Raw genomic sequence first — 24,969 nt, 5'->3', positions numbered from 1 at the left:
CAGAGTCATGGACTCATAAAATTGAGTTGGAAGGGATCTATAAATGACACCTAGTCCAACTCCTCCGCAATAAGACAGAAGGGGACAGACTCAGGATAAGGCAAAAAAGCTTCAAGTTAACAGAGAGGAGGTTTAGATTGGATATAAGGAAGTATTTTACAGTAAGGGTGGTGAGGCATTGGAACAGGCTGCCCAGAGAGGTGGTGGATGCCTAGAGACACTCAAGGTGAGGCCAGATGGGGCTCTGAGCACCTGACCTAGCTGTGGGTGTCTCTGTTCGTTGCACGGGAGTTGGACTAGGTGACTTTTAGACGTCCCTTCCAACTGAAATGATTCTGTGATACTACGATGCTATGAGCTCTGAGACCCAACCACTCGGCAAAGCCGAGATTCTCTCAAAAACGGCGGGCTAGAAGCGCCACTTGGATAGCGCGTACGCGAGCCCCGCCAGGCCCTCATCCCAGGCCGTCCCGCTGGGCGGAGCACTGGCACTGCCCGCCCCCGGCACTGCGGCGCGGGGCCGCGGCTCCGGTGCTGTAGAGGGCGCTGCGCAGCGAGGCCCGGGCCGGGCGCGCCGCTCGTGGCGGCGGCGCTGGTCGGCTGAGTTCCCGTTCCCGTCGCCGTTCCCGTCGGGCCGGGTCGGGTGGCGGCCGCGCCTCGTCCTCGCGGTCCCCTCCTCCCGCTGCCTCGCGGCGGTGGGCGCCGGCGGCGGGCAGGGCAGCGGCGCGGGGTGCGGCGGAGGCGGGCGGGGAGCTCGGCGCCGGCGCGGCGCCGCATGCGGCGCTGATGGAGCCGGGCTCGGGGCTGGCGCAGCGCAGGGCGGGGGGCGGCGGGCTGGAGCTCGGGGCGGGCTCGGCGGGGGGGTCGCCGGCGCTGTCCGGGGGGCAGGCCCGCCGCAGGAAGCAGCCGCCGCGGCCCGCCGACTTCAAGCTGCAGGTCATCATCATCGGCTCGCGGGGAGTGGGCAAGACCAGCCTGATGGAGCGCTTCACCGACGACACCTTCTGCGAGGCCTGCAAGTCCACCGTGGGTAAGGCAGCCCGCCGGCCGCGCCCCGACCGCGCGTCCTTGCCGGGGCCTCGCGGTATAAACACGGCCCGGCCGGGTCCCCCTCCCCGTGTGCCGCCCGGGGCCGTCCCCTGGGGAGCTGTAGTTCCTCTTGCCCAATGCGGCGGGTGTCCGGGGTCCCCAGGCCTGTCCGTGGGGCGGGTGGTAGAGCGTGGAGTTGTGAGGAGAGCCTTTGTGCGCAGCTTCCCAGCGCGCCGTGGGATGGGGGCGGAGGGCCCGGTTTGGCCCGGGTCTGGGGGGTGGTTTGGTGTCCTCTTTCGTTCTTAAGTGTTTGGACAGGATAAGGGGAAACGGCCATAAACTTGAGCATAGGAAGTTCCGCACCAATATGCGAAGGAACTTCTTCCCAAGTGAGGGTGACAGAGCGCTGGAACAGGCTGCCCAGAGAGGTTGTGGATTCTCTCTCTGGAGATGTTCAAAACCTGCCTGGACGCTTATCTGTGCAGCCTGCTGTAGGGAGGCTGCTTTGCAAGGGGGTTGGACTCGATGATCTCTAGGGGTCCCTTTCAGCCCCTACAATTCTGTGATAGTTTAAAAAGTGTTAGGGGTGGCTGGTAAAACAGGTCGTTGTGCTAAAGCCTGAGGTGGTACAGAAGTGTTTCGGCAGCTGTGGAGTTGTGCGCTGTGCACTGAACATCGCTGATGGGACTTCCAAGTGCTGCTCCAGACCCCAACCCGACAAACTCCGGATCCCTGCTGTCAGGAAACCCTCCGCCGCCTTAGATCTGAGGAAGCTGGTGTTTTGTTCCACGAGGAGCGCCTCCTGAGTGTGTTTTGCTCCTCGTCCGACAAACTGGGGGGCAGCTCCCCAGCTTTGTACAGCAGCACCTTGTTTGTGGGTTAGTCAGCGGTGCTTTGAGGTGGCTTAATGCCTGCTGTGCTTTGATGTGTGGATGCATAAGGGGAGGAAAACGAGCTGGTTGGTCTGCGTTGTTAAAGACCTGTTCTGAGAGCTTAGGTCCTGCAGCAAAGCGGTTGTTAAGTCTGTGTCATTGTAAAGTGAGTGTGTGTAGCTAAGTTGTAGCTTGAAACGTGAGGAAACCTATAGCATCTGATGGAAAAGGGTGGTGTTGCCTTTTGGAAGCTAAGACATTACTCTCCAAGCCCATCCTTCTGTGACTGAACAGTAGAGTTACTCTTGTTTGTTTTAGTTTGTGTTCTGTCAGTTTTTATACCTATTTTGTCCCAGGTCCTCTAAAAATCCTGCTCTCATAGTGCTGTGGCTTTTCCTCTCAGCAGCCTGTTAGTGCTGATATTTTTAAGGTGGTCAGAAACATAACCCCCAAGTGATACGTTGTTGTCGTGAAGAAATGCTGGTGGCTTTTGTAGATGGACCAATTTGATTAAATATACAGTAAGCTAGGGGAGTAGAATTGGCAGTGGAATATCTCTTTACAAATTCTCTGTGACTGCGTTGCTTTGAACTCATGCATCTTTGGGATGACCTACATTTAGCATTCCTTTCAGGCTGGGCTGCTCTCCTTTAGCTAGGGTTAGTTTCCCGATGTGAATCTTGAGAAATGAGAGGAGGTGCCCTAGACCCCAGACCAGGCTTTCAGTCCAGTGCCTTGTAAGCACACTGATTTCCTAGATAACTGAGGCAGTGACTGAAGCGGAAAGCTTCCTTATTTTACAAAAGACAGGAAATAAATGGTGGTATGCTGCTAGACAGAGGATTACGTAATGTTTGGTGTATGAAGCGTGCCAACATAAAGCAGCATAGGGAAATCAGCTTGTGCCAAAATACATGTAGAAACTTGACAGCAATGGCATTCTTTCAAGGTCTTCTGACTAAAGTTGAGAGCTGTTGAGATTCCCCCTGATCCTTCAACTGCTAAGTGAAAGAACTTCCCACTGTTGTGACTGAAAGCTTGCACCTCTGCTGTTTACGCGTTATGTAGAGGGAAAATAATCCACACTCAGAAATGATCAGGGTCAGAGTTTGATGCACGGTTCAATACTCTCTTCCCATGGAACTGCTTTCTGAAGTGATTTTTTTGAGAGCTGTAAGTGGAGAGTGTTTTGAAACATGATTTGAAACAGTGTGACTAACGCAGTTTCAGAGGAAGCAATATAAACCAAATATATCTTGACATTCAATTTGAGAAGACGATGTAAGAATGTAAGAACAATTAAAAATTGCTGTATCTGCTTATATGAGGGAGATGCAGCTGGGAATGTGTATGATTAACTCCCTTATCTTGATACTGGTGGCCTCTACCTTCTTTTCATACTAACCCTGTCAATGTGTAGGCCAAACAGGGCAGTATATGGGCACCTTCAGCTGTTGTATGGAAATGTACGGGCTGCTCAGAGGTCTTCTCTGACAGTGGAAGAATTGCAAATGTCCAAAACTTTGCATGCCCAAAGCTTATTGGAAAAGTCTGGCTCACTTCTGTCCCCAGCTGCTGTTTAGGTTATTAGTGGGATGCCACCGAGTGTTTCTACATAAACAGGGAGACATAGATTCAGTTAAGAAATATTCAGCATTTCAGTATTAATTTACAAAGGCTGCATTGCCAGATTTTATTACAAAATTTAATGAACACACCAACATGTCTTCTGTCTCATCTCAAAACACCGAAGTTCTTTGAAAGCGTTCGAAAATAGCTTGGCAGATTTCAGCTCATTATTCATAACGGCACACGATGTGCTGTTGATCTAAAATTCTTTTGATGTGTTTATTTTGAGCATTAGGTTGCACAGAATATTGTCTCCTTAATCTGCTGTTTACATCGCACTGAGAATACTCGGTGCACTCAAATATTGACTGACTTCTGCACGCTGGTGTCACATGAGAAGCAGATTTTGCCGTTCATGGTTTTATGTGCTAGGTTTGGATGTTTGTTCTTATTGTTAGGTTATAACTTATTTCTATTACTTGTTTGGACATTTTATTTAGAAGTGTTCCCCCTGTATCTACAGTGATGTAAAATTACTCACTTACTCCAGTGTTAAATCCAAGGTAGTTAAGGTAACTCCTTTCCCATGAGGGTAAAATGCTTATATGAGGGTAATGTGGGCATCGTTAATTAATTTTGTCAACAAAACTTTACATACATTTTATTTTAAAGTAAAAATTGCTTTCTGATTGCAATGCTGTACCTTACCTCCACACACCTGTATTTTTCACAGAAGAGAAGGATTAAAACTGTTGCTGGGAGGTTTTTCAGGCTCTTAACAATGAAAAACAAGGGTGCCAAATTAGTCATGAATGAGAGCGATCTTTCCAAAGACAGTGGATAGATATTCATTGCTGTGATTGTGAGGAGGTTTTAAGGTGGTTGGGAAGGGAGGAGTCCTTGCCTTATCATCCCAAAAGTAGTTATTATCCCTAAAGAAAGAAATCTGCACATCCAGATCTCCATAGTGATGCTTTTATAGTTATTAGCATTTAAAAATTATAATTAAAAAAAGTCCTCTTTATTTTTCAAAGGCCTCTGTACTCTCTGGCTGCTGTCCTATCCATAACCCAGTCTGCTCATTGCCAGTTTTTCTGTTGTTTCCATGACGGATCCCCTGAACTCCCATACTTGGCATTATTTCTTAGCCACCTAAGCGTTATGCTTCCCCCCTGGTTTTCATCTCAGGACCTGAGGTTCCTGCTCATCCCAAGAGGAGGCCCCGCACTGACTCACTGCTCAGATAGCTGCCTCTCCTGCTCCTCCACCTCAAGCCGAGCTCCTCTGCTCATCTTTCATATGCTGGCCTATGTAAGGTTTCTGAGACCCAGTATCATCCATCCTGCATCTCTTTTTCCATCGTGAAGGCTTCCCAAGAAAGAGGTCTTGCCTACTGTAATGCAAGAGCTGAGGTGGCTCTGCAGGCTCTTGGCCAGCTCCTTTTAGCAGCTGTTCTTGGGACACTAAATGCCAAAGCCTCCTTCAGGCCTGGTTTACAAAGAAAATCATGGGTGGAGCTACTCAGCTGAGTTTGTAATGGGAAGTGTTGTTGTGGATCAGGATGGGAGTGCTGTGATCCCTTTTGGGCTAATTGTAGCCTGTGGGCAAGCAAATGTGCTGTGGGTAAAGATCCCTTTGGCTTCACAAATGCACTTTGGCGTTGATTCCCTTTGCTTTAATATACTGTGAAATAGAATGTTGGCCTGTGTTGGGAGCTCACTAGATTTACAGAGCTCCATAGCTTTTTCTTCCAAGCAGTCCATTTCCTGTCAATTCCTTCTAAAATATGCATGCAAAATGCTTAACTTCCAACCAATAGGCAATAGTGATGGTGAAAACTTTGGGTTTAACTTCGTCAGACCAACTTTAAATAAGGCAACTTCTGTTTTTAATATGTATACGTGATATATAAATATATACATGCATGTATGTATTTATGTTTTGCTTTTCTGTCACAATTCAACCTCTTTCTTCATTGTCTTTGGACTAACAGCGTAAATGTTAGGTTTCATTCCCGTAAGCTTTTCCTATGATACTAATTATATTCATCTTAGACTCTTTCTGACAAATGTAACTCATTTTAATTTTTCTATGAACTATTTTGCCTTCCATAAGATGGCACTAAAAGCTTAACTGTGATGGAAAGAAGGAGAAAAGGGTTAAGTAAAGATCTTTGGCTTTTCCATGTCATGATAAAGTAGCAATCACCCTTCTGTTGGCTTTATACTCAAAATCAGCTCTGTACTCAGACTGAGAAATCTTTGCTGCACAAAAAAAAAAGGAAGGAAGGAAGTTCTGGCCAACAGTGCTAGGTATTAATGTGAGAAATAGCCCTTGTCTTCATTTGTTCAGGATATTAATACACATTTATTGGCTTTTTGACTACTGTAGATTAGCATAAATAAAAACTTAACAAATATTCTGTTGGTGTTGTGCTGCAGTAGCTTGGCGAAGTACAAATAGTATAGAGCAGGAGGCTTGAGCTTCACCTGGAAACCAATTTGACCTTACACAAAACCTTGAGGTAACTGGGGAGCATGTCAGAACTTTCACTGTTTGTCATCAGTTCTGATACCGTGAGTTCAGGCAATGCAGCTCTGAGCAGAAGCCTGTGCTCTTTGGAGACTGCCTTTTACCATTAGTACTGTTGTCACTTGCAATTGACGCTGGGGACCACAACTGAAAGAACCTATCAATAGCTGTTTGCTCGGTATGTGTCAACTAAGCATATTGTACAGCTTTGGTGTAGTCAGCAAGCATTTTCCATGCATAATCATTTGAGCTCTCATAAAGTAATCAATCTATGTTTTAACATAGGAAAATGCAGTGGGGCGATGCTGTAAATTGTCAGGGTTTGGGAACAGGGCTTTGGGGAGGGCTCTTTATGTTTTTCCTTTTATTTTTTGAATTACCAAGAGCTTGTGAAGATGCGTGAATTTGAAGTTGACTTTGTTTTCCTCATTTATAAACCAACTGCTAGCCTAAAGTGAGGGAAATACTGAGGTGCTGGGTTCTATCAAGACAATGGAGCTATCTGAGTATCGTCGTCAGTACGCGTATGAGAATATGCAAGTACACCAACAGACAGCATGAAGGGCCCACTTGAATGGTGTCAACTGTGGAGTTTCATTTGTAAGGAGAGTGGAATGCAGCTGTCAAACTCAGTCTGGGCTGCGAACAGCTGAGAGTGTCAGAAGCAAAAAATAAAAATAGGGGGCATATGATTCTCAGTTATGGACTTTAATATTTCTTTCTGAAAGTTGTGCACTTAATTAGATGTTCATTTGATGACGTGTACCCTTTGCAGAATGCTTGTGTTTTTAGCCGACCTGCGAAATGGAAGAGAATCCATGCGGTGCCCTTCATCTCAGGAGCCTTAAATCTCTGTGAAGCTTGTTCAACAGGCTGTGCTTGAACAGGAGAGAGGATTGATGTTCCCACTTGTTAGGACTGCAACTATATAACAACACGTAGCAACACTTCTACCATTTGTTTCTTCTAATAGGGAAGGAAGGGGAAAAAAAACTTGGTACTCAAACCAAAATGCTGTGTTCAGTCTCATTTTGAAATAAGTTCTGCCTTTTTAGTAGTAGGGTGTTGTCATTCATTTTCTTTCACGTTCAGTTTTCCTTTCAGGTCAGGTCATTGTAGACCTCTAGCCTGCTACATTTGTCAGTTCGGTAGGCAGGAGTTTTGCAAATGCCTCGTCTTCAGGAAGGCCCACAGTGCCTTGTTCATTCCATTCCATCTTTCACCTCATTCTGTTTATCAAAAAGTTGGTCCATGCTTTGAAGTCAGCTCTGTAAATAGATTAAAAGTTTATACTTTCTGAAAGACTTCGCATTCTCATAGAAGGTAAAATTATAAAGAGAGAACCTCCATTTTCATTATTTGGAAATACTGACTATCTTAGACTTTCTTAAGTGTGTATCAGGCATTCAAAAAGCACTGTTGGCTTTCTAAAAATTGGTGTAATTGCACCTCTACAGTTCAGCCACTGCATATACGTAACCAGTTCTTTTTTTTCTGATGTTGGTGTGTCTGTTTTGCTTTGGTCTGTAGCACAGTTGCCAGCCGAGTTACGTGTGTGCTTTTATTTTAGGCGAGCGGTCTCAAGTTTCTGCATGTTAATTGTTCTAGAATTACACTTCAGAGCCATATGAGCAACGTGCTTTACCTGCCCCCAGAGTAATCCCCTCACTGGCTCATAGGTGACTAACGCTTAATGCTTCCAAATCTCTTTTTAATCTTTACATGTATAATGTGAGGTTTGAAAGAGGTATTTCCGCTTTGGTGGTTCTTAAAATTACTTACGTGTCTTGAAACTCCAATTAAAAACTGCTTTATTTTTTTCTTCAGTTTTGGTAACCTTATTCTACCTCCACACCCATGTACTGTACTCTTCTTTGTATATTTTTTTCCCCAAAGATAAGTGGCAGAAGTTGGTAGCAAAGCCAGCGTATATCTTTTCCTTGACTTCAGTAGTTCTGTATTACTGTCGTTTCTATTAATTACCATATTGAAATCAATATTTAGTTACAGATGAGGACTCTCTTACAGCAGATTCTGTGCAAGCTGGTAGCAGAGCTGGATCTTACCTCTAGAAGCGCAGTCATCAGCTGTAGCGGAAGGAAGAAAACTTCTCTGTAATGCTGTCAGATGCCCAAAGTAAACAAGCGGTCCCAGCCTTTGAATTTCAAGTCCATTCTAATGATCAATTAGTATGCAAACTCTGAATTTTTAAACTGATTGTGTCTCTTCAAATACAGTCTGATTATTTTTCACTGATTGCATTGCTTTGCTGGGAATAGCTAATAGGCCTCTGAAAATTCAATCTATTGGAATTGATTTTAGCTGGAGGGGTTCTGTGTGCTCTATTTGCATCTGTTTTCCCAGCTCCTGCCTGAACTTTGTGATCGGGAAGTCTTGGCCTCTTAAGGTCACTCCGTATGAACAAAACAGCTCCCACTTCCTTTTTCTGCCACTTAGGGGAGGAAAAAAAATTGAAAGCGACGATGTGGAATGCAGAGTAAGAAGTTTCTTCACTGTGTATTTTATTTCTAGACAAATTGTTTTAAAGAAAGAAACCAGACACAGCTGTATGTGTTTCAGTGTATGCTTTAGTACGTTTCTTCCTGCAAACAGGAATGAGAAGTAATTTACATATTATAACCTGTATTGGGCTAGACTTCATTTGTACTGGATTTGTTTTCAGTCTGGAACAGCCTTCAGTTTGGTGCAGTGATGAGATATGTCACTCATGCTGACTTGCCCTTATCTAGAACTTCATTAGTGCACTTCTATTTTGAGTGCCTGTTCCCTTTCTTTTAGGGATGTTTGTTTTGGAAAGGAGTGCAGACAGTTCGCTTAGCTGATTGTTGCATAGGCTTCAAAATAAAGGAAACGAACCCCTCTAATTGCCTTGTAGTCCAGTAGCCCTTTATTTTTCCTGGAAATGCATTGTTTCAGTTGAGCACACGTTGAAGTAGGCGCTCTTGTTTGCGTGAAGTATATTTGTAATCTAAAGCTCTCGTACTTTCACAACAAAAGCAGTGGGCTTTGTGGATTTGTTCAAAATACTGAATTAATAATATTGCCTTCAGTGTGCCATATAACTGCTGCTGTACTTACTGCATTGCTCAGCATCTCTCCAGCTAGGGGCAGGGGAACGGGCATACCTGCAGTTTGGTGGTAGAGCAAGCTGAATGAGGGTATTTCAAAATGCTTCATAGATGCCAAATGAGAAACTCAAAGTTGAGGTTGGGATCTGTGTTCTTTGTGCTTTTTTTTTTTTTCATTAACTCTTAAATACATATGGGATATGCGTTAGGATTCCTGAGAAAGGCTGTGCCAGAGAAAAGACAATTGTGGCAGAATCTGACATCCAAAGCAGTTTTTTGATTCAGGGAGAGAAGGCTGCTGGGATTCATATGTGCCATGAGTGTAGTCATAGTGGAAAAACTGAATGCACGGCTTGCCAGTGGTGTCTGTAAGATTGCCATGGAGGGAGGGAATGTGGTGGCCAGCCTTCTGATTCCCCTCGTGTTGCTGTGGCCTGGCAAAGGGCACGCACTTGAGAGTAACCATAAACGTGCACCTGCTGGCTCTGCTGCGTGCATTTGATGAGTTGTGTCAATAAAATCATCAGTAGTCATTTAAATGCAAACTAGGCAGCGTGAAAACCAGCCTTGGTTTGCCATTGGAGGGAGCCTTTTACAATCCTTTATTTTTATAAGATGTGTTGTTCAGATTTAATGCAGTTGTCAACAGTGATTATTGATTCCTCAGTTTTATTGAACTGTGGATGAATAAAACCACGTACTGGATTCTGTTTGCGTAATTAAGGACAGAAGGTGCCTGGGAGGCTCATTTGTGTTAGCTGCTGTTGACATCTTTGTAGGGACTGTCTGCCATCACTGGGGGATGTGCTGGTAGGGTGTTGCGCCAGGCCTGTCTGTCACTGGTTGTGTTCAGGCACAACACTGTACAGCACACAGCTTTGAGACTGCAGCAGCCTCTGGCAGGACTGAACACAAACGGAACAAATGCCCACGTTTGTTAAGCTTGGAGTTTGAACAGGAGATTTCAGCAGTTGGTCCAAATCAAGCGTTCTGCAACTGTAGCTATAAGAACACGTAAGACTGCTCTTCATGCTCGGTGTATGTGAATGCATAGATCCAGTTGTCTACCTCTTGTTGTGTGTGACTAACAAGTGTTTATTACCCATTACAGTGGAAAGCATTTGCTTCCTGATTGACTTCCTGAGATTTGTTAATAGGCTTTCCTCATGATTTTAGTACCTGGAGAAATTATATGGATAGCAAAACTTGGTTTAGTTACGTTCGTTTACTTTAGTCAGACTAATTATTTCATTGAGCTTTTCTTAAGATGATGTTTGAAATTGAAGTGGAAAAGAAATGTTTGTTTACTAACTTATATGTATATCATACATATATACATATATTTATATGTAAACTCAAAGTATAACCTTTGACTGGTCTGTGGTGAAACGCAGTAATGAAACCTGACAGGCTTTGGAATTTGTTTCTTCATTTGCAAGAGAACAGTTGCCAGTAGTTTTCTTCCAGTGTTGGCAGACGTTAAACTTTTGGAATTGTGTTGTTGCTTGCAGAGCATTACTAATTATAAAAATTGGTTGAGCAACCTTTTAGCTCTGCAAGCTATCTGATTGACGTGTTAGGTGATTCAAACTGTTTTATGAAACAATCCACCTCTTCAAAACTTACTATTTTGCATAGTTTATTGCAAAATATAACAGCAAATTGATGTTTCAGGCTGTGACTTTAAGATGATTAACAGAGCAGTTTGCCTTTGGAATAAGAAGGTTGGATATTAGGAAAAATTTCTTCTCTTTCAAAGCAGTGGCACAGGCTGCCCAGGGGGGTGGTGGAGTCACCATCCCTGGAGGTGTTGAAGAACTGTGTGGACGTGGCACTGAGGGACATGGTCAGTGGGCATGGTGTGATGGGCTGATGGTTGGACTAGATGCTCTTAGTGGGTTTTTCCAACCTTAATGATTCTGTGATTCCAAGAATAATAGGGATGTAGTATTTATTCTGAAACAATCCTTTCAATCTGTAGGCTTTTTTTCCGCTTGATTTAAATAGCATATGGTCTTCCTCATGTTCCCAAGAAGTCCTGAGCTGAAAATTTCCTGTATTACAGCAATTCTATTTTCTCCATAGTTCATTATTTTTACTTAAAAAAAAAAAAACCAAAACACACCCACCTTTTTGTTCCTTGATTTTCTGCGATGGTAGTATGTAAACCCCTTCCTTAAAAACTGAAGGGCTTTGCCAATGGACTTGGTGAAAATGGCATGAAATTCCCATGGTGATTTGTAATACGCAGTGTTGGGTCAGAGCTGACATAGACTTCTTTTTGTGTGACAGCAGGACTGCTTTAGCAGAAGCTGCATTCTCTTTGACTTGGTACTCAGGTCAAGCTCCACCGCAAGCGCAGTTGTTAACCAAAGCCAACATGCCACCTGTGCCAGCACCATACATAATGTATTGTATTAATATTCCAGCGAGAGGGACAAGGTAGATTTTCTTATTCTATATTTTTTTAACCTGAGTTCTCAGCTGAATAATAAATCATATAGTATGTTGTATTCATGTAGTAGGATTGGGAACTTGAGGTGGTGGGGCAGTTATATTGAAACTAAGGAAGGCTGAGATTTGAAAGTGTTAATATTAATATTGATGATGTCCTTTGCAAGTTGAAGTTGCTCTTGTGTTGTAGACAAGTCGTGACCATTAAGACGAGTGTATTTTATACTTTAAATGCAATTATTTGGGGAAAAGGCATTAAGCAGTAGATATAGTTGGCATTTTAAAGCAACTGTTAAAACATTAGTAACAAAGTAGTAAAGACAAGAACCATTATTTCCCACATTTTGGATAGTAGAACAATAGTGTGTCCATTTCACTTTCTTTGACTTTTACACTAACAGCAGAGATACTGGTTTTTCAAGTACTAAAAATATTTCTTAAAACTAAGATTAGTAGATGTTCTGAAACTTTAATAATTCTTATACATTTTCTCAATTTGCATATGAATACTTTAAAATTGCTGTTAAAATTATGGACCACAACGTGTATTGCTTTGGTTGCTGTGTTGCCCAAGAGCCATACTGAGGTGTAAATGGGACCTGGAGAAGGAGAATTGTTGTGGCGATAACCAACACTTTTATCTCTATGCAGTCCACAACTGTAAACTGTTGCTTTGAAGGCATTCTTGTCAAGGAGAATGAAGGTCAACGATCCTTCCACATATTTAGACTAGTTTTGCAGTGTGAAAAGTACTTTTGTTTCCATAAGACCTTGGTGCAGACGATGTAAGGGCCAAATTCAGTTCCTTCTATAGAAATTACAGTCTGGTATAGATTCTAACAATATTGGCAAGGACACTTAGTTTTTTTTACCAAGGACAGACATTAGGAAAATGTTTAGTTGTTGTGAGAGGAAATGTAAATCTTCTCTTTGTGTTTGCTTTCGTACCTATCCTTGGTATTCACTTGCATGTGAAAAGGCAAAAGTGTCTCCAACACAGCATGCTTCTGCACTTCTGTGTGGGCATAAGTGTGCCAGTCTGAGTGATGTTCTCCTGTCTTTTTATTTCCCTGCTTTTTAATTTGGCGCTGTCAGAAGGGACGGTGTTCAGAAAGAAGTAGTAAAGCAGAAAGACCTATACAGACGTTAACCTGCTCATTTTAGTGTACAATTTATGAGTACTGTGATATTCTAGGACACTTGTACTCTGAAATATTTTTGTGTTTGAGGTGGTATTCTTTTGTGTCTGGATATTGTTTGACCATACTGTGTCTTTGTGTTGATTGCTGGCATTATTTTTATGGACTCGAAGTCTTTCTGTATAACAAGGTCTTTGTGGTTCTATCTTTGCTGTTAGCTTGCATTCAAAATCTGGTGGGAATTTGGAGATGATGGTTGAAAGTACTATATGGGTATAAAAGGAATTTTAAAAGTTGTTCAGAATTGAAGCGATTTGCTCATAAACATTTGCCAGAATGAAGAATGACAGTGCTGACAAACTGCATAAACCAATGCAATTCCAGCACTTCCACTCTGGCACTTCACAAACACTAAGCATCTGGCTTGGGTGTAGATGTGTACTGTTCCACTTCATAGACTGGTGTGGAGGGATGGGGTTTGCTTCCTGCCTCCAAGGCAGCCGTGCCACTTGAAAGCAGAGCAGGCTCATCCTTGACAGTCAATGTGAATAAGGGAGAAACAACCAACCATGCCTATTGTTTTACTGTTGTGTTGGGTTCACCTTGCTGCTGGGACTGTTGCACAAAGTGGAGGGTTTATGTTGTGATGCTACCAAATCGGGTGGCTCACGGACTATATAGCTGTAGTCAAATCCATGGGATGATCTTGCCTGTTGCAAACCTGTTAAAAGTTGATTTAAAAGAGAAATAAAAACCTATCCAAAAATGATAGTAATAATTTACACCCTCATTACTTTTGCTTCTTATTTCTACTTTTCTGTTTACTGTATTTTATTTATAGGTGTTGATTTTAAAATCAAAACAGTAGAGCTAAGAGGAAAGAAAATTAGATTACAAATCTGGTAAGTAAAACAAATGTGCAACCAGCAGTATGTTTTAATTTTTATGTTATAGCATGAATCAATATGCTTGTCTAATACTATTAACTGTTATAAGCTGGTTTAGCTCTTAGCCTTTTGTTTCTCTCCTCCATTCCCACCTGACTTAAGCAAAACCAAATAGCTCTAAGGTTTTCGTGAGGATAAAGGAGGAGAAAGATGGTTAGAAGTAGGGCATGAGTGTAATTACTGAAATATTAATGCATCACAGACATCTCAAGGACATTTTTCTGGAAGTGTGAAATCATCTATGCAAGAAATAGGAGTTCAACAAACAAAAGAAAGTGGCCGTGTTAAATAGACTGATTTTTATTTTCTGGACTGTTCTAAACTGACTTGCTACAAAAGTAATTATAAAGCAACCGTAAAATATTTCCTAAACTATTTTTCTAAAACTTGATATAGACTGTGCTGTTTCCTTGACGCTGTATTAAATAACTTAAAAGTGAAAAGCATTCAAGACTAAGCAAATTATACCCCCTACAACAGCACTGAGATGTAAAATGATCTCATACAACCAAGACAGTGTACATTAACTAGAAATAATGTTCTACTGCAGAAAGCTTGATGTCTGAGCTAAGCTTTTCTGTTCTAGAGTAGGATATGTGTTTCCTCATAACGATTCCCCATGCTAATGATAGAATTTAAATTGTTTAGGACTTACTGAGCTTACATGCTCCTTTGTTTTGCAGAGTCGTCTAATATGTAAGCATTGTTATGAGAGAATAAACCAGCTATGTTAATATACATTAATCTTACATACTACTGTGTAGAAGCTTAGCTTTGGTTGATTAACAGTGCTTGATGCATAATTGGCATTGTAGTTAAGCTGATAGAGCTGCTAACAATCTATAGACTGGGGAAAGAGCTCTGAATACTCTCTGACACACTTTTGGGATATTCTGGTGGTTTCTCATTCTTAACTACATGGGTGCAGTGAATTCAGCTTACTAACTCCTCTTGGCAGGTCACCATCAACTCTTGTTTGTCACACCATGTGTCTGTCTTGCTTCCCTCTGAGTTAACTGCTGCATCATCTTTGGTATCATCAGTCACCTAACACTTGAATGTTACTGGCATGTCTTCATCCATCATGTGTCCCACTTGGAAACCTCTGACCACAAGGCTGGCAGTTGAGCCAGCAGTTGCTAGCCAGGGTCTGCTGAAGCTGACAGAGGTAACAGAAGTTTTTTGATAAGGAGATGCTGCTGTATGCCTGACTTAAAATTTGCTATGAAATATGCTGAGCTTGACAATCAATTTTTTTTTCACGTTGAATAAATACTTATTAAGAGGTGTTTTGCTGGAAAAGAGATGTTTAAACCATTGTTTTCCACATATTGAGAATATGCGAGTAGGATATAGGAAACTTTTTAAAGTAAAAATTGATAAGTTGTTAAAAAGTGGCCAATAGTCCTGTGCAAAGACCTGCTAAAGTGGTGAACAAAACACATTATAGAGAGGAAAATATGTTAAAATCCAGGAGTACAATATCCAGCTCCCAACTGTCACTCTTTCTCCAACAATTGCTATTAAAATGCTGTTCTTATGGATTACATTTAAAGCTGTCGTGGCATGCTTGTAAAGTTCTTGAAAAGCAGTTAAATAACCACCACTTCCACTCATTTATTTTGAAGCGTGTTGTATGTGTTGTTGGGCCTATTCTTTTTGTACCTTCAGTTGTTAGATGAAAACAGGAAAGCCATTTACAGAGTCAACCACTTAAGGTTTTGAAATGCCAGCTTAAGTCATGTGGTTGATCCTATCTCAGTCTCCATTCATATCTGTGTAGAGACAAGGTTGCCTCATACTTCCTGGTAGTCTTTACTTATAAAGATCACAGTAATTACTACAAAACCGTGTATTTTGAACAGATGAGCAATTAAAGGAACAAATCATTTCTGAAATGTGTTTGATTCCTGGAAGTGGCTAAGGTTGCATTTTGAAGCATCCATGCTTGTTTATTTTTTGTCATGTGATAATTCTACTTCAGAAATCAAACAAGAATGGTTGTTCATTTGTTTTTGGTTTTTTTTCAATACCAGATTGGGTTTTTAGTGGTCACTTGACTTCTCTCTTCACTGACTGCTCTGCCAGCAGAGTTTTCCTCTGACCTTTGACAATTCTATTTATGAGGAGAAAAACAGCAGAGAACTATACTGGATATATCAGTCAGTGATGTTTCCTTTTGAAAGTAGCTCTCACCTGGTTGCTGTTAGTAGAGTAGCATACAAATCAGGCTTTCTCCATATTGTTCTTACAGTGAGATATTGTGTACTTGAGGATCAAAGAGGCTTTTGTTCTTATGGTAGCACTGCTACCTTCAACCTGTTTCCCTGATTTTCAGTCAGGAAACAACCTACTGCTCCTTGGAAGATGAAATAGTAGAGCAGCACTGAGGATGCTCAGTGGTGTTCATTTTTTTCTCTGCTCCTCCCAGTGCAGTAGCAGTGACCCTTGGGCTGGCAGAAGTGGTAGATACAATAGGTTAGCTTCTGAGTTGCAGTTCTTGGCTGAAGCAAGCTCATATGTTCTGAGAGAAGTAGTGTCTGTTGCAGTTATGCGGTGTGTGAAGTAACTGAACTGCTAGCCTGATTATCATCAGAGTGAATCTGAGCATCTCTGCTTTAGTGCTTTCTCAGAGCCAGACCAAATGATAGGAATCCCACCTTCCCGCTTTGGAGCATAGGTGTACCAGGAGGACAGTGGGATCTGATTGTGCCCTGTCACCTGAGTAATCTGAGCATTTAGCTGAAGCAAAAAGCATCCAGATCAGGCTTCCAGTCTGAAGGTACCTGGCTGCTGGAGGCGGTGGTACCCTGCTGCTGTGCCCAGTGTCCTGCTGGGCTGCCAGGGCAGATATGGGTTTCATGCCCACAGAGTCCGCTGACACCTGGCAAGAAATCTGGGATTTACTTCTGAAAGTTATTTGAACTGTATTCTCTTTAAAAGCTGTGATGCTGCCAGCTCAAGCTTTTCTTTGGGCAGTGGTGCTGGAAATTTTCTGAGACAAGGAGTAACATAAGGAAAGCATTACCTGTACTGAAATGTAACAGAATGTACTTCTTAAATGTTAGTACCTCTGACATAAATTACTTAATGTACTAAAAAATTGCAAATAACTTTGATTTTTTGTTGTGTTTTAATGGGAAGGAAAGCTCAGCTTAACAAGTAGAATTCACCCCAAAATGACTTAAAAAAAAAATTTTGTAAATGTCTCCAAGTACCATAAAAGCACAAAGCAAGTGCAAATGTTAAATTAGCGTTAAATTTTTTATTTCTGTTTAAAAATACATCCCCTCCCTATTGCCACTTCACTCTACCACTCATAAAAAATGAATTTAACTGCAGAGCCAATGACAGTTTTGAGTCTATTTGTGTTATATACAGTCTGAGAACACAGCGAGTCAACACTTGAAAAAAGGCTTTGTGTCATGGTGGTGGTGTTTTTTAATTTGCTTTTGTTGGGTGTAATGTTTGTCTGTATTTTTGGAGTGATGTCTAGTTTCTGTTAATGAGGCAGGAAATTGCAGATTGTAGCTGGTGAAGGAGTCATAGGCTGAATGTTTATAATTACCATTTGGAAATAGCGGTGCTTTTTCCATTAAAACAAGTTCTTGGAAAAATCACTAAAAGAAAACTTACGTTAGTATTTAAAAAAGGAGTCATCTGTTGTATTTTCTCAGTGATACCAAATCATTGATGAAGCTGTAGTAGTTTATTGTTTGGACTTCTGGAGTTTGAATGAAATTGGACTGCCTTATAGTTTTATGTTGATTCTTGCAAGAGAAATAAGGAGCTAGCAGCATTAGCGTTGTTCATGAAATCCATCAGGTTGCATACTGTCAGTGCAGTTAAATTATGCTCATCTTGCAGTTTACCATTGGTCCTTCCAATAGCTATCTTTACTCAAGTGTTCCCACTGTGGGAGAGTAATACGTTGACAATAGTATAACAAACTTAATTTCTCCAGAACAGCACATGAAAGGAAGGCGTTTTATGATGGATATGCTTTTAACATTAGCTCTACTTTAGGGCTTGGTTTTTTTTTCTTCAATGCTGGAAGAATTTGCCACACATTTTTATAGAAACAGACCATTGGTCCTCGTACAGAATAAATTTCCCTATGTGAGATCAACTTGATACTCAATGGCAGCTTATTTAGCTAGTTTGAGGTCGCTGATTATTGCTTATTTTAGAGATAATTTTCCAGTTTTCTCCTTACTACTTGAAGGATAATACACTGTTACTGTAATATTAAAGACCATGAATTCAGCTTATTTTTTTCCAGTTTTTGGAGGAAACAGGTATTATCAGATCATGCTTACAATCAGAAACCTGTTGTCTGGTTTCATTTAAATTCCCTGCAGCAGTGGATGCATTGGTTACACAAAGTGCGTGGACATTGTGATCATCAGAGCAAGGCGGAGAAAGTCAGCCATAATTTACCATGGTTAGAGTGACTGGCAGGTGACAGTTGGTGACCATCTGTTCATTGAACATATAGTGGGGTTTTCAAACCAACCACAGCATGCAGTGTGCCTCGTTTAGCCAGCAAGGCAGACTACACACAAATGTTCTACACAAAGAGGGGTGCAGGACCTGAGGGTAGAGATTGTGGCAGTATTTTAAGAACCCAAGGTTGCTGTGAGGTGAGGAGAGGTTGATAATACCAGATAGACTGGGAGATAATGCACTCAGCGGGCTAGGGGAAATGTGGGGCTGGAGGAAACGGTAGTGGCTGAGTGTAATGTTGACTCCAGTGCTTACACATAAGTGTACCTCATGTGTTGGTTGGTCTCTTCAGAGAGAGTAGTTGAATGTTAGTGTGTTTATTTTCCCTGTGTATTTTCCTAACGTATGAACTGAGTGATCTGGTACTTCAGAAGAGGCCCCTTTGTGATGGAATTGCTAAAAGCCCGTAACATTGACCTGTAGGCACAGTTAGCTCTGAAATGGCTCCTCTGTTTCTTTGCTCTGATATGGGCACAGAGAAGAGAGGGAAGACTGCCCAGCAAAAAAGGCAGTGGTTTTCGTTAGTCAGACCACAACTTGAATTGATGCATTCTTCCATATGGGGTATGCCCTGCCACCTTCCATCTGGTTGTGTCTGTGCAGTGATAGAACCAAAGGGATCCCATCCCTAATGCACTTGGTCAGTAGGCTGGATTAGCAGCAGATGGCAGAGGCTGCTCTGCACGGTTATAATTCTGAGAAGAGTTTGTAAGTACTGAAGCAATGCTATCCATATGTGGAAAATCAACGGTTCATACGAGAATTCTTAAGTTTTTCATGAAACAAATTTCCAGAGGATCTGACAAAACCAAACCTGACCATCACAAAAAAAGTAAGGGAAGAGAAAGTAGAATCATGTCTTGTAAGTAATACTTACATATGTGACTTCAGCTGCCAGAACTTATATTGCTTTAATAAAAAACCACTTCATTCATGATAAGAGAGCGACCGATTAACCATCTAAAACTGTCTGAAGTACTTCTAGAGCTTGATCTCATTGAAACAGTCTACCTGTTTCACCTTCAGTAGGGTCCCAAAGGTTTGTGCGGATTCAGTTCTTAAGTTTTGAGTAGAGAATGGGATATGAATAAAAATAAAAACATATGCAGTAGGAATTTGTTCTTTCCTGCCTCCCTACCCCAAGCTCCACTTCACGATGCTGCTGGCTCAGTGAAGCGTTAGTTAGTATTTTTTCACAGGCTACGAAGCAGAGATTTCACATCTTTTTCTAGTAGACAGTGTTTTCTTTGTGAAATCACCTACCAAAAATTTGTTGCTATCAAGTACATTTGTGGCTATTTCAGGAGAAAGTAAAGTACTTCACTTTTGAGCCCACTTAGTTGAGATCCTTAAAGATTTTGTGAAGAGCACGATAGGTTTGTTGTAGTTTATTCTGCTACTTGTTGTGCATAAACCTTAAAAAGAATTCTTCAGGACAGTCAATGTGGCATTTTGTGAACATAACATTCTTTTTTCTTTTTAGTAACAAGTGTTTCAGTTCTCCATTGTTAATCTCATTCCCAAATTCATTCTTATCCTTTTGTCTAAAATGTGACTGTTGAATAGAGTTCCCTTTGAGTTTTTGGGTCCATATGCATGGGCACACATTTTCTCCCATGTACTCTGAATTTTATTCAGTCTTTTGACTTCTCTTTTGGTTACTTTGAAGCACCATATAACTTACTATTTGCTTTTGATACCAGTCACATTTTAAGACTTAGGGTATACACCAACTGTTGTATAACTGCCAAAAATCTTCTATGACAGGATTCAGTAAAAAATAACTTTGTCTTATCTGCTTTGGAATATCAACTATAGCTAGTACAGGCAAACTGTTGACATTGCTTGAAAGTAATCTCCAGTGTAAATGCACTGTGGTAGAAATGCCTGCAACGTTGAAAGCGAGGATAGAAATGCTATTTGACCACCTCAGATTAGTAGATGTAAGTGTGCAAGGTAATAATGTACTTTCAAAAGCTGTTCTATATAGGGCTTGTTTACTTACTTTAGAAATCACTTCTTTTAGAAGTGAATTCTGCCAGTAGCCTCTGCATTAGTCTTAAAAACCATGGTTGAGTTACTGTGGTTGATCCAAAAAGGCTCTGGAAGTTTAAATCATAATAATCAGTGCATTGCTCATTTTACTGTTGGATGTCCAGCTGTTTTAGTTTGCTAAGCATGTATCCATTTCTTTTTCATTCTTTTTTCAGGGCTATTTAAAAAAGAAACAACCATACATCGCAAAACCAGCTTAATCTGCTGGGTACATTTTCACTGAACAGCTTCATTTTCAGCCACATGTAGACCTATTTGGTGGCCTTTCTTGGTGAAGTTAATATGGGCTAAGTAGTTCTGATGTGAAAACTTTTTGTAATTGAAAGTAATGCTCCTTTTTTTTTTCCTGGCATACACACGTATATTCAATTTTCAATGTAGAGTATCCAGTAAGTGTGGGAGGGTGTCTTTATTAAGATAGAAACAAAGTTATTGTGTACTTTGCAAATCCATGAAACGTTTGTGCCAATGTTTGCTGCTGCTTCTTAGGGACACAGCAGGTCAGGAGAGATTCAACAGCATTACCTCAGCTTATTACAGAAGTGCCAAGGGAATTATTTTGGTGTATGATATCACCAAGAAGGAAACATTTGATGATTTACCAAAATGGATGAAAATGATTGATAAGGTAGGCTCTCTTAAGTTTTTTGTGTGTGTGTGTGTTTTTGTTGTTGTTTTGAGAAAGATTCTCCAAAGGACTCAGTAATATATGCTTTCAATAGCATAATTACAGGATTATTAAACTAAAGACTGCTGATTTGCATGGGATTCTTTTAGCAGGAATTTAACATTTACGTGTTCTGTTGCAAAATGATTCCTGCTTCCTTTGGATAAAGTAGTTAGAAGTGCCAGTGGAAATAACGTTACGCATTTACCTATTCACTGAGGAAAGAAGAAATTTTGGTCTGTGAAATAAGTCATTTTCCTCACTCCTAGGTGAACTGGAACAACTGCTTCTTAATAATGTTTTTTTAAATGATACATAAAAATTTAAGTTGAAAATTCTTAACGTTCAGGAAGAACATTAACATATTAAACTGTGTAGATATGTTTCATTATTTAGTAAAGGAATTTCTCTTTTTGTTTTTAATATTGTATGAAGCCCCACATTTTTTTTTGTTTAGTTTATTAAAATATTTTACTTGCAGTACGCTTCAGAAGATGCAGAGCTTCTATTAGTTGGAAATAAACTGGACTGTGAAGTTGATCGAGAGATTTCTCGACAGCAGGGAGAAAAGGTAAGAATGGCTATAAGGAAATTCTTAGTTACAGCTGGAAGCAAAGCTGCTGTGATATTGCTGTTGAGAGTCTGTGGCTATTCTTAGTCGTACCGTTAGGCCTGAAGAGCAAACTGAGAATGGGGATGTTTTGTCAAAGTTCATAGTCTGTTTACTTCTTTTTATGCAACGTGCATTACATGCTTTCTTCCTGGAGAAGTATGCCTTTGCTTTAAAAAAGGAATAAACTACTAGTGTGATTGTTGGCCTCAGTACACAGTAGTGTAGTGAATACCTCTTTTTGGAACGTAAGCTATGAAAAGAGGTATAGTAAAGACTTGAGTCATAAATAGAGATATGTCCGCTCAGGACGTGTCTGTGATCCTTCTTCCAGATATTGGCCTTTCAGTACTACCTTAGGAAAGGCAAGAGTCTTGCTTGATTACTTAACTTTGCTTCCATGGTTGTTGGTTTTTCTTGTTTTTCCTTCATCGCAAAAGTAGTAAGGAAACTGAAAGGAGAATGTTTTGCTATGGGACTTACAGCACCGTCCTGATCAGGACAAATACAGATACTTTTCTTCTGAAAAGTTCGTTCTCCTTGGCAATCTGAGTAATCCTGGTCAACTTAGGTGAGTTTGAGTGAAAACTCAAACCAAATCAAAGTGAAAATTAGCTGTATCTGGCGATGTTTACTGTACCTTAGAGATTCAGGGTAATTAATTGCATTAGAGATCAGTCAGGTTTCAGGGAAGCTTATTAAAGGTTTAATGAGGAATGCATATTTGTTGTTTTTGTAGTTATTTTACTTTTTCTTCCATCAGTTTGCACAGCAAATAACTGGGATGCGGTTCTGTGAAGCAAGTGCCAAGGACAATTTTAACGTGGATGAAATATTTCTAAAGCTTGTTGATGACATTCTGAAAAAGGTAAAATATTGAGGTGATAGTTTCTGCCCACATAAGTAGTCCATGCTTTAAATACTGAATCTCTGATTGTATTTGTCGGGAGGACATGGAGGGTAAGTGCACGCTGTCAGGTGAAGTTAATATGTAGGGGGCATGATGTAGTTTGCAGTCTTTACTGTCTATATCAGTGAATTGCTGTTGAGCTTGCTAGGCATCTGCTTCTATTTGCTGTGATTCCTATTTCTTATAACTTCATATTGGCAGCTGATTATACACTTGCCTGTTTTCGTTTGCAGGCAGTTCTTTTGTGCTTTGTCGTTTTTGAAAGTGAGGTTTATTTTGACATTGCCTCCCAACTTCATTGAAAAATACATTGTTAGCACAACTTGTTTGAATGTAGATCAATAATTAATAAGATCTGAAAATCCTTAGGTGTGGAGGCTTTGGCTGACAGCGACTTCTTGAAACTGTCTCATTGTTCTGAGTTCTGTGCAGATGATTGTTTACAGGTGATGTTTTCTTTTCTTTAAGATGCCACTGGATGTTATAAGAAATGAGTTGTCCAACAGTATCCTGTCCCTGCAACCAGAGCCAGAAATCCCACCAGAACTGCCACCTCCAAGGCCACATGTCCGTTGCTGTTGACTTGTTACTCCATACAGAGTGAAAAATAGGAGTGGGAGGATAAAGAAAGTATCTGTACTACTCTGCACTACAATCATTTGGCAGTTTCTTGTTGCACTTTGTTATTCGAGTCAGAGCTACACACTAACTTGTAAATATGCAAATATGCAATCCTGTGTAGGATTCAACTATATAACATTTAATTATTACCCTTGACCCTCACAATGATGTTTCATTCATTGCCCCAGTGTTATAAATACTGTACAGTTGGTTGAGATTTACCACACTTCCAGTCGAGGAGAAAGGAGAAGTTAAATCTATACCTATTCTTGACATAAATGTTGTAATAGTTCTTGTTATTATAAACAGGCAGGCAGAAGCTCTTCTGGTATGAAGATAAGTATATGGTGCTTTGCTGACTATTTTAAAGACAATTTTTTTTTAAAAACAGAGGACTTTATGTACAAAGCTTCCATAATCAGCATTCTGTTTCATTTTAATGTAGTGAAAACATTTTTGGCTGTAGCATCCTCAGCTGACTGGATTTGTTGAAAAGCTAAGTTTAATTTTTGGCAGCCTTATTTATTTTGTTTAATGCTGAACCCATCGTTTGTGTACTAAGACATCACGTCTGGTGCAAGTTTAAGATTGCGCTGAAATTGCATATATGATTTCCTGCATAAGCATAAACTTAATTGCGAGAATCAATAGGTTTCAATAAAAGAATGGAGATATATTCAAAACTCTATGAGAAGGTATAAAAAGCAATGCTGCTGTCCTAGACAAATTCTTTAAAAAAAAAAAAAAAGAAAGATTTTCCTTTGTTAAGGAATATATATGTGTATTTGTCTGGACATCTGTAGGGCTGGGGGGAGGGCAAATTAAGGTAAAAAAGGTTTTTCTTTCCTAATAGAAGAAATTATTCCCATCAAGCAAATACTGTGTTAGATTTTTGTCTGATAATGAATTTGTGAATTATATCTTTGGTATATCTTTTATTAAAATGCACTGTTTAGTTTAGCTGTGGTAAATCAGTAGTTACATATTTGAATAACTTGGTGTGTCCTGAATGTTGTGGTATTGAAAAGCATTGTGGTCTTTCTAAACTAATGAAGTGCAAATAAAATTTTGTATTTATGAATGACAGTGGAACTGCACCTGTTATTAGAATGGCAAGTATATCAAATCGTGGGTAAAAGGTAAAATTTACAGTATGGAACAACTACTTTTGTTTTAATTTCCTTATTATTTAACTTTCTGTTTGACAGTTCCTCTAGGCCTAGTTAGAAGAGCAGCAAACGTTAATTGTTCACCTTGATGCTTGCTGTCTTGGGATGACCTAGCCCGGCTGATACTTCCAAACAGCATGTGACTACTTGTCATGTTACCTTAGCAGGTGGTCACAAAACCATTAATGACACTGGCAACACAAATATTAACCAGTCTTTTTCACACTACAGCTTCTCTACTTCTCATTCTCTGGTGCTGGAACCCACTTTGTCACTTTTGCCACTCCTCTAGCTGAAACACTGACACTTAACAGTAAGTTGTACCACTGACTTAAGCAGTTTCTCTGTGCTTTATGGAAGGAAAAGAGACGCAAAGAACTGCGAATGTTTTAAAAAGACATTTTTTTAATCCCTTATTTCAGTAAGCAAGCTCTGACATTCTGAATACAATACCATGCAGGTCTTAGCACACTTTGATTTCAATTTACTGATTAAGGAAGCATGGTTGATATTTGTGCTTATGTCTTCTGCCACCTTGTGCCTAAACAGTTTGCTTTTTTAGGTAGTAAACTTACGGTTTACTATCATATTGATAAGATAAAATCAATTTCTAAAGCACTTGTAGGATTTCTGACGATACTGTGGGCAATAGCATGGAAGGAAGAATTATGGAAAAGTGAGTTTTAACATGACAACAATTCTATTTTAGCTGATTTGTTTTTATATGTACTTAGAATCTTGTGATTTTTTTTCTGCAGTTTTTGAATTTAATAAAAATTAAGAAATCTGACTTAGATAAA

At 40.5% G+C, this 24,969-nt stretch overlaps 1 protein-coding gene across 1 annotated transcript; it reads left to right on the top strand.

Annotated features, from left to right (window-relative positions):
- The first annotated feature begins 538 nt into the window (after positions 1-538).
- On the top strand, positions 539-24,969 carry RAB12 (RAB12, member RAS oncogene family). Its single transcript, XM_003640800.6, has 6 exons — positions 539-1,030; positions 13,526-13,586; positions 20,682-20,820; positions 21,341-21,430; positions 22,233-22,337; positions 22,848-24,969. Exons 1-6 carry the CDS (start codon positions 787-789, stop codon positions 22,959-22,961), a joined length of 753 nt encoding a protein of 250 aa, XP_003640848.2. The 5' UTR covers positions 539-786; the 3' UTR covers positions 22,962-24,969.

This window comes from Gallus gallus, chromosome 2 (genome assembly GCF_016699485.2).
Source record: "Gallus gallus isolate bGalGal1 chromosome 2, bGalGal1.mat.broiler.GRCg7b, whole genome shotgun sequence".
Lineage (NCBI taxonomy): Eukaryota > Metazoa > Chordata > Aves > Galliformes > Phasianidae > Gallus > Gallus gallus.
This window is presented reverse-complemented; position numbering and strand designations above follow the sequence as displayed.